The following is a 12,471-nucleotide window of genomic DNA, read 5'->3' as shown; positions in this document are numbered from 1 at the left end:
GGCGGGGTGGGCCATGGGCTCATGGCCTGTGTGGGCCTGGGCCTCAGGGCTTCATGGCTTCCTGGAAAGCAGGCCCTGAAGCCACCGAGCTCTTAGCACCTGCTAGGATAACCTCGGACAGGGACGGGAAGGTCGTGACATGCTGGGCTCTGGTCTGAGGAGCCTCTGTGTGTTAGCAGAGGTATTTTTCCTACAGCTCGGAGGTAGGAGCTCTCCTTGCCACCCCCCTCACCCTCACGGAGATGGGGAAACTGAGTCACGGTGGGGGAGGGCACCCGTTGAAGTTGCCCATCCCTTTCCTGTGCCACAGTGGCATTGGCTGTCGCTGCTGGGGACAGCTTGGAATTCTAAGTGGGAGGACGACGAGAGAGAAACTGCTGTCCCGTAGAATATTCCGTGATGGTGGGAACGTTTTCTAGTTCCGTGCTGTCCAATCTGGTTGCCACGAGCCGTCCATGGCTGCTGAGTACTTGGGCCCGTGAGGGAGGGGCTGGATTTCTGACTTTATTTAACTTGAATGGATTGAAATGGTACTAAATGGCCCTGTGTGCCGAGTGGCCCCTGTTTTGGACAGGCCAGGACGATGGTAGTGCCAAGAGGGGACAGGTGGCCGGGCACGGTGGCTCACGCTTGTAATCCTAGCACTCTGGGAGGCCGAGGTGGGAGGATCGCTTGAGCTCAGGAGTTCGAGACCAGCCTGAGCAAGAGCGAGACCCCGTCTCTACTAAAAATAGAAAGAAATGATCTGGACTACTAAAAATATATACAGAAAAAATTGGCCGGACATGGTGGCACATGCCTGTAGTCCCAGCTACTGGGGAGGCTGAGGCAGGAGGATCGCTTGAGCCCAGGAGTTTGAGGTTGCTGTGAGCTAGGTTGATGCCATGGCACTCTAGCTCTATCTCAAAAAAAAAAAAAAGAGGGGACAGATGTGGCTCACGTCAGCTGAGATGGCCGTCGGCTGGGGCTATGGGCAGGTGTGACGAGCTGTCCCCGCAGGTATTGCCCCGAGTGCCGGAACGACGCCAGCGAGGTGGTGCTGGCGGGAGAGAAGCTGCGGGAGAGCAAGAAGAAGGCCAAGATGGCATCAGCCACGTCGTCCTCGCAGCGGGACTGGGGCAAGGTACGTGTGGCCCCTCTCGCCCTCTGGCCCTGCCACCCTCCTCCCACCCCGCGGGGCTCATGCTTCTGTTGCCTTTGTGTCTCTGCTGCCAACAGGGCATGGCGTGCGTGGGCCGAACCAAGGAGTGCACCATCGTCCCGTCCAACCACTACGGACCCATCCCCGGCATCCCCGTGGGCACCATGTGGCGCTTCCGAGTCCAGGTACCTGCCACCTCCTGGGGCTTGGGGGCTCATCCTGCTTGTGTTGGATGACGTCCCCTGGCATTGGCCAGCCGGGGCTGTGGGAGTGACAGGATCCTGGCAACATCGTGGCTGGCCGGGGACGGGTGGCAAAGGCTGGGAGGTTCTGGTTTACTCCTGTAGCTCCCCGGGGGCCTGAAAGCGGCTCTGAGGCGGGGGTTTAGGTGCCCATCTGCCCAGGGCCTTATAAGGTCATTCCCAGAAGCTGCTATTCCAGGGGAAAGGTGGTGTCAGCTGAAGTGGACCCGTGTTAGCACCAGTCAGTCTGTGCCAATGACACCCCCGCCTCTGACTGGGCTGTGACAGTGCTGGGTGCTGTCGCCTGTAGCCAAGGCGCCAAGGCAGACCAGACTTTGGTACTAGTGACACTGGGGCCGGATGTTCTCTGGGGTGGGGCTGTCCTGGGCGCTGCAGGGCGCTGAGTAGTGTCCCTGCCTCCACCCACCCCACGCCAGGAGCAGCCTCGTCCCAGTTGTGACAACCACAGATGTCCCCAGACATCGCCCCATGTCCCCTGGGGGGCAGGATCACCCCTGGGTGAGACCCACTGAGCTGGATGAACACGACAGTGCCCATCACGGAGATGGCAGGGCCAGCGGGGAGGGGATGGGAGCTCTGGAGGCGGCACCGCACTTCACTCGTTCTCGGCAGCCCGCCCGGCCGCGCCCGTCACTGGGCCCTCTCAGGATGTTTCGTGTTGAGCAAGTGACTGACCGAACCTTGAGTCTGCCCCATAAGGGATGGCTTTTATTTTTAGAGACAGAGTCTCACTCTGTTGCGAAGGCTGGAGTGCAGTGGTGGGAACACAGCTCACTGCAGCCTCCAACTCCCAGGCTCAAGTGATCCTCCTGCCTCAGCCTCGGCAGTAGCTGGGACTACAGGCATGCACCACCGCGCCTGGCTGATTTTCATATTTTTTGTAAAGATGGGGTCTCACTATGTTGCCCAGGTCTCAACTGAACCTCCCACCTCGGCCTCCCTAAGTGCTGGGATCACAGGCGTGAGCCACCGTGTCCAGCAAAGGGCAGCTTTTTATGTCCTTGTTTTGAACTCAGTCCAACCAGACACTGGTCGCCCACTTTCCCGTTGCAGAAGTGGGGCATCCAAGGTCAGGAGTGGGGCTGCCCCAAGGGCATGTGTCGGGGCTGGAATTCAAGCCAGCTCTGTTCCTGGCCTGGCTCCGTCTCGGGGGCGAGGTGTCTATGATGGGTGACTTGCAGGCGTGATGCATTTGGTGAAAAGTCAGGCCACTGGGGGGAGGGGGCGGGGCTGAGCTTTTGTGGAGCCGTCATTGCAGAAGGTGCCATTCATTCTCGGCGGTACCCGCAGGTCAGCGAGTCAGGTGTTCATCGGCCTCACGTGGCGGGTATCCACGGCCGCAGCAACGACGGGGCTTACTCTCTGGTCCTGGCGGGCGGCTACGAGGACGACGTGGTGAGTGCATGTGCGGGGGTGGAGAACGTTGCTCTGTTTTTTAAATTGTGATAAAATACACATAAAATGTACCATCCTAACCATTTTTAAGTGCACAGCCCAGTGGCGTTAAGTCTATGCCTGTGGTAGTGCAGCCATCACCACCCTCCACCTCCAGAACGTTCTCATCTTCCCAAACTGACACTCTGTTCCCATGAAACACTCACTCCCCATCCCGTCCCCAGCCCCCGGCACCCACCGTCCTACTTCCTGTCTCTGTGGATCTGATGACTCCAGGGACCTCCTGTGAGTGGAACCACACAGGATCGATTTGTCCTCCTGTGTCTGGCTTATTTCATAAAGCATGACATCCTCAGGGTTCATCCACATTGTAGCCTGTGTCCAAATTTCCTTTTTCATGGCTGAATAATACTCCATTGTGTGGATGGACCACACTGTTCACCGGCTCATCCACCCATGGTGCCTCTCAGCTGTTGTGACTCCTGCCGCTACAAATGTGCACGTGGAATCCTCAAGTCCCTGCTTTCAGTTCTTTGAGTCTATTCAATATGATCTGGAAGTGGACTTGCTGGATCATGTGATCATTGTATGTTAATTTCATGAGGACCCACCACACGGGTTCCAGTTTTTCAGTCCCACCCACAGCGCACAAGGGTTCTGGTTTGTCCACGTCCTCGCCAACACCTGTTGCTCTGTGTCTTTGGTGGTGGCCAGCCTAGCGGGGCTTGTGTTCCTCTTCCCCTCTGCGGAGGGCTCACCCAGCCTTCTCATCTGTTTCAGGACAATGGGAATTCTTTCACATACACAGGTAGTGGTGGTCGAGATCTTTCCGGCAACAAGCGAACTGCAGAACAGTCTTGCGATCAGAAACTCACCAATACCAACAGGTTCGTGGGAAACCGTTTTCTCGTTTCTCCACTGACAGCCTTCCCGGAGCTCTCGGTTCCGCGTTGGGCGTCCTATCCAGCAAGTGGTAGTCCTGTTAACGTAGAGACATTCGATTCTTCCCTTCAGAAGTGCTAAAGATGTCGTTCAGATGGGTTAAAGCAAACGTTTTCTCCAAAAGGCCAATTGGAGTAATACATATTTGCAGCTTTGAGGGCCACACGGTCTCTGTTGCAGCAACTCAGCACTGTGTCATAGCACAAAAGCAGCCATGGACCGTGTGGACGTGAATGAGCATGGCTGTGTTCTGATAAAACTTTCTTTACAAAACTAGGTGGTGGGGCATAGTTCACTTGAACCCCTGGTTGCAGGAAGGGATGGACCTTCTCAGCCTAAAAGGCATCATAAAACCTGAAGGAAGAGACTGAGAGATTTGATCTAAATATCATAAACATATTGCAACAGCAAATCCTATAAATAAAACTAAAAGGCAGGTGACTACCTATGAGGAAAGTTAGCAACCTGGCACGTGACAGTTATGTCTTTATTGTATAAAGAGCTGTTGCAAATTGACAAGGAAAAGCAAAAGATGTGCAGATATTCACAGAAATGCAAATAAATGGCAAGTCACCGTGATAAATTGTTCAGCTCTAAGAACCAAATTCAAATTGTTTAGCTCTAGGAACCAAATGCCAATGGAAGCAATGGTGAGATACTACTTATTTCCCCTGCAAGTTGGCCAAAAATTCTAAAATCTCACGAAATGCCAGGAAATAGACTAGTTTTCCACTGTTGGTAGAAATATGAATTGGAAGCTTCTTTCTGGAAAGCTTTTGCCTATACATGAAGAGCCTTAAGTGTTCTATTCATGACCCTATAATTCCACTTTGAAAAATGTATTTGGGAGACATGAAAAGTAGTATTTATCATACCATCATTTAAAACAATAAAAAAAAAATCAGTAAATAGTAACTAAATATCTACAAAAAGGAAGGGTTGGTAATATATTTTTTTTGTCTAGAAGAATAATTTTAGTAAGTGTTAAAAATCATGTTTTCAGAAAATATTTAATGCTATGGGGAACCACTCATTTGTCACGTTACATGATGAAATCTGGACACAGAATTCTATGAAATCCCAGTTTACAAAAGTGCTGTTTTGCCCATAGGCGGCAGCTGCACAGTTTTTCCCCCTCTCAAAGGCAATGGAAAAAATGGCATCGTAGTGTCAGTGGTGAGTCTGGCCCTGGCCTGGTTGGCCCCAGCCTCAGCGGGGAGGTCTTGCCCGGACAGACCTGGCAGGCTGTGCCCCCTCCTTTGTACCTCCTTGGTTCTCTTGAAGACACCTTCCCCACGTGGCGTATTAGTCTCTCATGGCTGTAGTAATGAAATACCACAAGCCGAGTGGTTTAAAACAAAAGATGTATATCCTCTCACGGATTTGGTGGCCAGAGGTCTGAGCTAGGTGTGGTAGAGCCGAGTCCCTCTGAAGCCTCCAGGGGAGGCTCCTCCTGCCTCTTCCAGCTTTGGGGTGTAGCCGGCAACCCTTGGCATTCCTTGGCTTGCAGCTATGACACTGCACCTCTGCCTCCATCCTCGTGTGGCCTCCAGCCCTCTGTATCTATGTCTCTGTTCCCTTGTGAGGATGCCAGTTACTAGACTGAAGGCTCCCAAATCCAGTATAACCTCAATGGAATTATTTATTTATTTTTTGAGGCAGAGTCTCACTCTGTTACCCAAGCTAGAGTGCCATGGCGTCAGCCTAGCTCACAGCAGCCTCAAACTCCTGGGCTCAAGCAAGCCTCCTGCCTCAGCCTCCCGAGTAGCTGGGACTACAAGCATGTGTCACCATGCCTGGCCAATGGAATTATTTTTTAATTAGGTACAGGCTCTTGCTCTGTCGCCCAGCCTGGAGTGCAGCGGTGTGATCCTAGCTCACTGCAGCTCGAACTTATAAGCTCAAGTGTTCCTCCTGCCTCAGCCTCCCCCGTGCTGGGATCTTGTCGTTGGAACTTGATTGCACAGACCTTATTTCTAAAGAAGGCCATGTTCAGATGCTGGGGTTGGGGCTCGAGCACGTTTCTTTGGGGGACGTGTTCCAGTGTGTAAAACGTGGGGTCCCGCTCTCCTGCAGGGCGCTGGCTCTCAACTGCTATGCTCCCATCAACGACAAGAAGGGGGCCGAGGCCAAGGACTGGCGGTCAGGGAAGCCGGTCAGGGTGGTGCGCAACGTCAAAGGCGGCAAGCACAGCAAGTACGCACCCGCCGAGGGCAACCGGTACGATGGCATCTACAAGGTGAGCCGCGCTCGAGGCCGGGCCCCCTGCCCAGGGCTGCCTGTGACTGCAGGTGTCACTGCTGCCGCTCTGCTCCCCGCAGGTCGTGAAGTACTGGCCAGAGAAGGGGAAGTCTGGGTTTTTGGTGTGGCGCTACCTCCTGCGGAGGGACGACGACGAGCCCGGGCCCTGGACGAAGGAGGGGAAGGACCGGATCAAGAGACTGGGGCTGACCATGCAGGTGCGTCCGGGCCTCGCCGTGGAGGCTTCCCGGTTTCTCTGTCATCCACAATGACTTCCCGGCTCCCAGCTTGCCGCGCCTGACTGGTTGTCACGTATACATGCTACAGCCGGGTTGCGTTGAGTGTGCAGATGACATTGGCATCTCTGCCTGTCGCCATTTTTAGAGTTTAAAGTCACACTCGCTCCTCCTAGCGCACATCAGCCTGGCATCGGCCTCTCCCGTTTTTACGGGTCTTCTTTCCTCCAAGAAAAAGCAGAAACCAGCAAAACCAGTCACGTCCAGAGAGGTGTAGGTGGGAAGATAAGGAGACATAACCCCCCTGCGTACTCCCTCTCACGACGCAGCGCAGCTCTCTGCACTGTAATTAGGGTGTTTTCTGCTTGGTAAGGGACCGGCTTTACAGCACAGAAGTCGTTCCGGGACTATTTAAGGAATCCTAATTGCTGTTGAGAGGCTGATGGTGTCTGCCCCCCGGGGGTCACCGAGGGCTGTCTTTTGAGCAGGTTTACGCAGTGGGGAGGTTGGGAAGCCGAGGATGTGGGAGACAGCGGCAAGGGGGAGGCAGCGCAGCAGCGGAGGGTGAAGCAGGGTTTTCGTTCCTGGCTCCTGTCTTCCTGACAACCTAAGGTTGCTAAAGGAGGGTGACGATTTCCTAGCGACGCACCACACTCGGGCATGACTGCAGGTGCTGCAGAGATGGGGCAATTGTCAGATGATGCCCGCGAGGACAGAGGAGCCAGAGGTGCATCAGAATTAGGGTTTGGTGGTGGTTTGTAAATGGAGTTTTATTGGGATCCAGCCACACCTGTTCATTCAGGTACTCTGCTGCGACACCTCAGTGGCAGTGACCTACAGGGCCGGGCGTGCCTGGGCCTTTGCAGCAGAAGTTTGCCTGCCCTCATCTGAATCATAAAGATGCTGGCGTCTCATTTGTTGGTCGTGGTGGTGACCAGCTTGCTTTCATGCTCACCTGGACGGCAGGTGGATGTTGGCAGGGTCATGTGCCATTAGTCGTGGTGATGAAAGGGGGTTAGCCCTTGCCTGAGACTGTACGGTTGAGCAAGTGCTCTGAGGCCGAGGCAGTCCCTGTATCCACAGGACACGTTCAAAGGCCCCCAGCAGGTGCCTGAAACTGTGGGTAATATACATGATTTTTTCTAGACATACACATCTGTAACAAAGCTTAATTTCGTCATCAGGCACAGTAGGAGATCACCAACTTCTCTTCGGCATATCCAAATTGCCAACATCACTACTCTTACACTTTTGGGAGCCTTTTTCTTTTTTTTTAATTTCTTAAGAGTCAGGTTCTCGGCTGGGCGCGGTGGCGCATGCCTGTAATCCTAGCACTCTGGGAGGCTGAGGCGGCTGGATCGTTTGAGCTCAGGAGTTCGAGACCAGCCTGAGCAAGAGCGAGACCCCATCTCTACTAAAAATAGAAAGAAATTATATGGACATCTAAAAGTAAATATAGGAAAAAAATTAGCCGGGCATGGTGGCACATGCCTGTAGTCCCAGCTACTTGGGAGGCTGAGGCAGGAGGATTGCTTGAGCCCAGGAGTTTGAGGTTGCTGTGAGCTAGGCTGACGCCACGGCACTCCAGCCCGAGCAGCAACAGAGTGAGACTCTGTCTCAAAGAAAAAAAAAAAAAAGAATCAGGTTCTCGCTCTGTTGCCCAGGCTGGAGTGCCATGGTATCATCATAGCTCACTGTAGCCTCCAACTCCTGGGCTCGAGTGATCCTCCTGCCTCAGCCTCCCGAGCAGCTGTGGCTTCAGCCACCATGCAGGCTTGGGGCGATTGCTAAGTATAAGAGGCATTATTTGAGCACAAGCTCTGTGATACCACAGCGGTCGAGCTGATGGCTGCTAAGTGACTCTCAGGCAGGCAGCACAGACAGCATCGATGTGCGGGACAAAGTGATGACTCTTGTCTCGTTGGGACATAGTGGGACAGCAAAAGATTTCATCACAATACTCAGAACCGAGCGCAATTTAAAACATAGGGGTTATTTGTGGAATTTCCCATTTTAATGTTTCTGGTGGACTGCGGTGTGTGTGTGGGGGGCTGTCGTACGCACTTCAGGGGTATCAGGGAGCAGGTGTGTTTGGGGACCCAGACTGCGGGAGGGCTTGGGAGCAAAGCATGCAGTGGAAGACGGGCCTGGGTGGCGGGTGGCCTGTCCCTCACGACGGGTCCTCTGCCCTGCAGTATCCGGAAGGCTACTTGGAAGCCCTGGCCAACAGGGAGAAGGAGAAGGAGAACAGCAAGAGGGACGCAGAGGAGGAGGAGGAGGAGGAGGAGGAGGCGGCGGCGGCGGCGGCTCGGGGGCAGACCAGCCTCAGGTCCGCTAGGCCAGGCAAGGGCAAGTGGAAGCGGAAGTCGCCAGGTGGGTGTCTCGGCGCCCCGTGCGCAGCCCTGTCCGCAGCCCGCTGGCCACTGGCTCCACTCACTGCTCTGTCCTCTCCCAGGAGGCGGCCCGGGCAGGGCCGGGTCCCCACGCCGCATGCCCAAGAAGACCAGGGTGGAGCCCTACACCCTCACGCCGCAGCAGAACGGCCTCATCAAGGAGGACAAGAGCAACGCCCGGCTGTGGACCGAGGTCCTGAAGGCGCTCAAGGATGGGCCGGTGAGCGCAGGCAGCGGGGCTGTCTGGTGGCGACACGTATGTGAGGGGACATTCGCTCTTGTAACCACTTTGCGCGTGCGGTTTTCTGGCATTGAGCACACGCACAGTGCTGTGCAACCGTCACCACCATGATCTCCAGAACCTTCTCTTCTTCCCAAACTGACGCTCTGTCCCCATGAAACGCTCACTCCCCACCCCCTCCCCAGCCCCTGGCACCCACCGTCCTCCTTCCTGTCTCTGTGGATCTGACGACTCTGGGGACCTCCTGTGAGTGGAATCACACAGGATTTGTCCTTCTGTGTCTGGCGTCTCTCACTGAGCACGATGTCCTCAGGGTCCATCCACGCTGTGGCCTGTGTCAGAGCCCCGACCCTTTTCGTGGCTGCATGATACTCCAGTGTGGATGGAACCACGTTGGGTTTGTTTGTTGGTCTAACAGACATTCAGGTTGTTTCTACCTTTTGGCCGCCGTGGCTTTGACCGTGCTGTGCAAATTTCCCTCCAGGTGTCTGCGTTCAATTCTCTTGGTTCTATTCCCAGGCGTGGAAAATGCTGGATCCACGTCATGGTTCCATGTTGAGCTGCTTTTTTTTTTTTTTTTTTTCTTTTTTTTTTTTTTTTTGAGACAGAGTCTCACTTTGTTGCCCAGGCTAGAGTGCGTGCCGTGGCGTCAGCCTAGCTCACAGCAACCTCAAACTCCTGGGCTCAAGCGATCCTCCTACCTCAGCCTCCCGAGTAGCTGGGACTACAGGCATGCACCACCATGCCCGGCTAATTTTTCTATATATATATTTTTAGTTGTCCATATAATTTTTTTCTATTTTTAGTAGAGACGGAGTCTCGCTCTTGCTCAGGCTGGTCTCGAACTCCTGACCTTGAGCGATCCACCCGCCTCGGCCTCCCAGAGTGCTAGGATTACAGGCGTGAGCCACCGCGCCCGGCCCATGTTGAGCTTTTTGAGACCCCACCACACCAGGGGTGTCTTACGCTGATGCTCCTGCCCTGAGGGCAAGTGACACTGATGGTCACTGCAAGTGAGTGGGTCCGTGCTGGTCTCACCCCGTCTTCCTCCAGTTCCAGACGTTCCTGAGCAAGGTGGAAGAGGCGTTCCAGTGCATCTGCTGCCAGGAGCTCGTGTTCCGGCCCATCACGACCGTGTGCCAACACAACGTGTGCAAGGTGAGCAGAGCCGCGTTTCTGACCCAGCGACAGTTGCAGGAGCCGGGGCGGAGAGTTCTGGAAGGATGATCTGATCTCCCGCTCCCACATGAGGTTCTGTGCTCTGCACACTCTGTGGCCTTTCCGGGCATCTTCTGTCACGCGCTCAGATCCTCCGGGGCCACCCTGCTTCCTGACCTCAGCCGTAGCCGTTTTCCTGGGAGGCGCCCGCTGCCTTACCCCTGGGCCTGCAACGCTCTCCCCCCAGCACTTCATATGGCCACAGGTCCAGGGCAGGAGGGCATGGGCTATGGTCCTGATCTGGTGTCTAGACAGGGAGGTATGAGGTGCATGCTCCCTGGGGGTAGCAAGGAAGGCTTTCTGGAAGAGGTGGCACCAGCCTGGCACCTGGAGGGGTCTTGGGGCAGCATCCTAGGTACTCAGAATGGGAGGTGCAGGAGCAGCTGGGGGCTGGGGAGGTGGGTCCCAGGGTGGTCTTTTATTCTGTTAGTGTACAAGGTCTCACTATGCTGCCTGGGCTATTATTGAACTCCTGCATCCAAGTGACCCCCTGCCTCGGGTGGCTGGGATGACAGGCACCTGCCACTGCTCCTGGTGACAGTCTCCTGACTTAGGCCGGTGGTCATTTTCAGGGTCTTTTGGAGAGATTGGCTGAGATGAGCTCCAGGGTCTGCCCTGGGCAAATGGACACTGGGCCAGGTTGTTCTCTGGGGCAGGGCTGTCCTGGGCCCTGCAGGTGCTGAGCAGCGTCCCTGCCTCCACCTACCCCATGCCAGGAGCACCCCCTAGTCGTGACAGCCACACATGTCCTTGGACATGAACCACTGTCCTCTGGAGGCAGGAACACCCAGTTAGGAGTGTTGGCCTAGGGGAGTGATTTCTTTGCAGTGACCTCTGCTCAGAGCCAGCCAGTCCTGACAGGCCTGGAAGGGACTGTCCCCACACCCGGTCTCCCTTGGTGTCTGAGCTGCTGGTGGTTGTGCTTTCTCAGCCTTGGGCCGCACCCTCTGGGCAGAGCTCTCACAGTAGGAGAGGAGGTCAGAACATTCAGGGATTGGATGTTCGGGTCGAGCTCTTGGCGCTTCTGCCCTCTCTGGCCCCGCCTACCACACCTGGTGGCTGGAGTCCCCTCAGCTGCGAGGGCCACCCCTCCTGCTCAGGGGGAACCAGCTGAAAAATGTCCCTGCCCACCCCCAAGTGCTCAGGGAGGTCCCAGATGGGCGGAGGCCCTGACGTCTTTGGGGTCAGCGGCCCAGAGTTGACCCATCACTCCCATCCCAGCTGGGGACCTAGGGAAGCCACCTGAACCCACTGAGGCCCACTTGTCTCGGTGGGAAGGGGCCTTGCAACACCTTTCTGGCTGGGCTTTTGGAAGGTCCGGGCTCAGCCTCTGGCGGGAGGCAGGTGGTCAGTGGGCCGGCACAGGCCTGGCTGCAGGGAGCTCGGACGAGGGCAGGCCTGGGGCGCGCAGTGGGGTGGGGAGGATGGCTGGGGCGTCAGGGAGTCACTGTCGGGATTGCCTCCCGTGTGGAGGCGTTCAGAAGCGCCAGGGGTGTGAGGGAATAGGCTAACTGGCACCGCCGTGTCCCTGCCATCTGTCTCTGCCCCTGTGTTCCACCTTGGGAAGTTCGGCATCTGAGAGCCTACGGGAATGTGGCCTGGATCCTCAACCATGACTGTTTACCCTGTTTAGAAAAATGTTTTATTGTAGCAAAATATACATAACATAAAACTTTCTATCTCACCCATTTCTAAGTGCACGTTTCAGTGGCAATAAGCACATGTACATTACTGTGCAGCCATCGCCACCCTCCACCTCCAGAACATTCTCGTCTTCCCAAACTGAAGCCCTGTCCCCATGAAACGCTGACTTCCCACCCCCTCCCCAGCCCCTGGCACCCACCACTCTGCTCCCTATCTCTGTGGATCTGATGCCTCTCGGGACCTTGTGTGAGTGGAGTCACACAGGATTTGTCCTGTGTCTGGCGTCCCTCACTGAGCACGACGTCCTCAAGGTCCATCCACGCTGTGGCCTGTGTCAGAGTCTCCTTCCTCCCAAGTCTATGGGTGAACCACGCTGTGTCCATCCATGGACACGGGGGTCGCTCCCAGCTTTCGGCTACTGTGACTAGTTCTGTTTTCGGGAGCCTGATTTTAGTGGCACACCCAAACCTTAGCTGTGTTGAGCAGAAAGACGTACCTTTTGTTTCTGGAATCAAGACCGTAGACTTGGTCTTGAGAAAAAAATTCTGGAGTTTTCAAAAACAGAAAAGAAAAGCCACAGCCCGCATGTGCTGTGGTGTCAGTGGGCCTTTCCCTGTGTTGACACTTGCTCCCTTACCTAGATTTGTGACGCCATCCTTCAGAAGGTGTGCACCTGTCCAGGTGCCTGCGTACCTGTGCGCTGTCTCCTTCCTCCCCCAGAGTCCGGCCTGGTGGGCAGTGGCTTTGCTGTTTGGGA

At 55.3% G+C, this 12,471-nt stretch overlaps 1 protein-coding gene across 1 annotated transcript in view; it reads left to right on the top strand.

Moving 5' to 3' along the window:
• UHRF1 (ubiquitin like with PHD and ring finger domains 1) overlaps positions 1-12,471 on the top strand; it is a 32,581-nt gene that overhangs the window by 18,934 nt on the left and 1,176 nt on the right. The window contains exons 7-15 of the mRNA XM_069497135.1: positions 1,000-1,123; positions 1,219-1,326; positions 2,695-2,799; positions 3,580-3,686; positions 5,818-5,980; positions 6,063-6,200; positions 8,414-8,591; positions 8,674-8,849; positions 9,906-10,010. Coding sequence (XP_069353236.1) covers positions 1,000-1,123; positions 1,219-1,326; positions 2,695-2,799; positions 3,580-3,686; positions 5,818-5,980; positions 6,063-6,200; positions 8,414-8,591; positions 8,674-8,849; positions 9,906-10,010 — 1,204 coding nt within the window. The remainder of the gene's footprint in view (positions 1-999; positions 1,124-1,218; positions 1,327-2,694; positions 2,800-3,579; positions 3,687-5,817; positions 5,981-6,062; positions 6,201-8,413; positions 8,592-8,673; positions 8,850-9,905; positions 10,011-12,471) is intronic.

This window comes from Eulemur rufifrons, chromosome 2 (genome assembly GCF_041146395.1).
Source record: "Eulemur rufifrons isolate Redbay chromosome 2, OSU_ERuf_1, whole genome shotgun sequence".
Lineage (NCBI taxonomy): Eukaryota > Metazoa > Chordata > Mammalia > Primates > Lemuridae > Eulemur > Eulemur rufifrons.
Note: the sequence above shows the minus strand (reverse complement) of the source record. Positions and strands in the feature narration are given on the sequence as shown.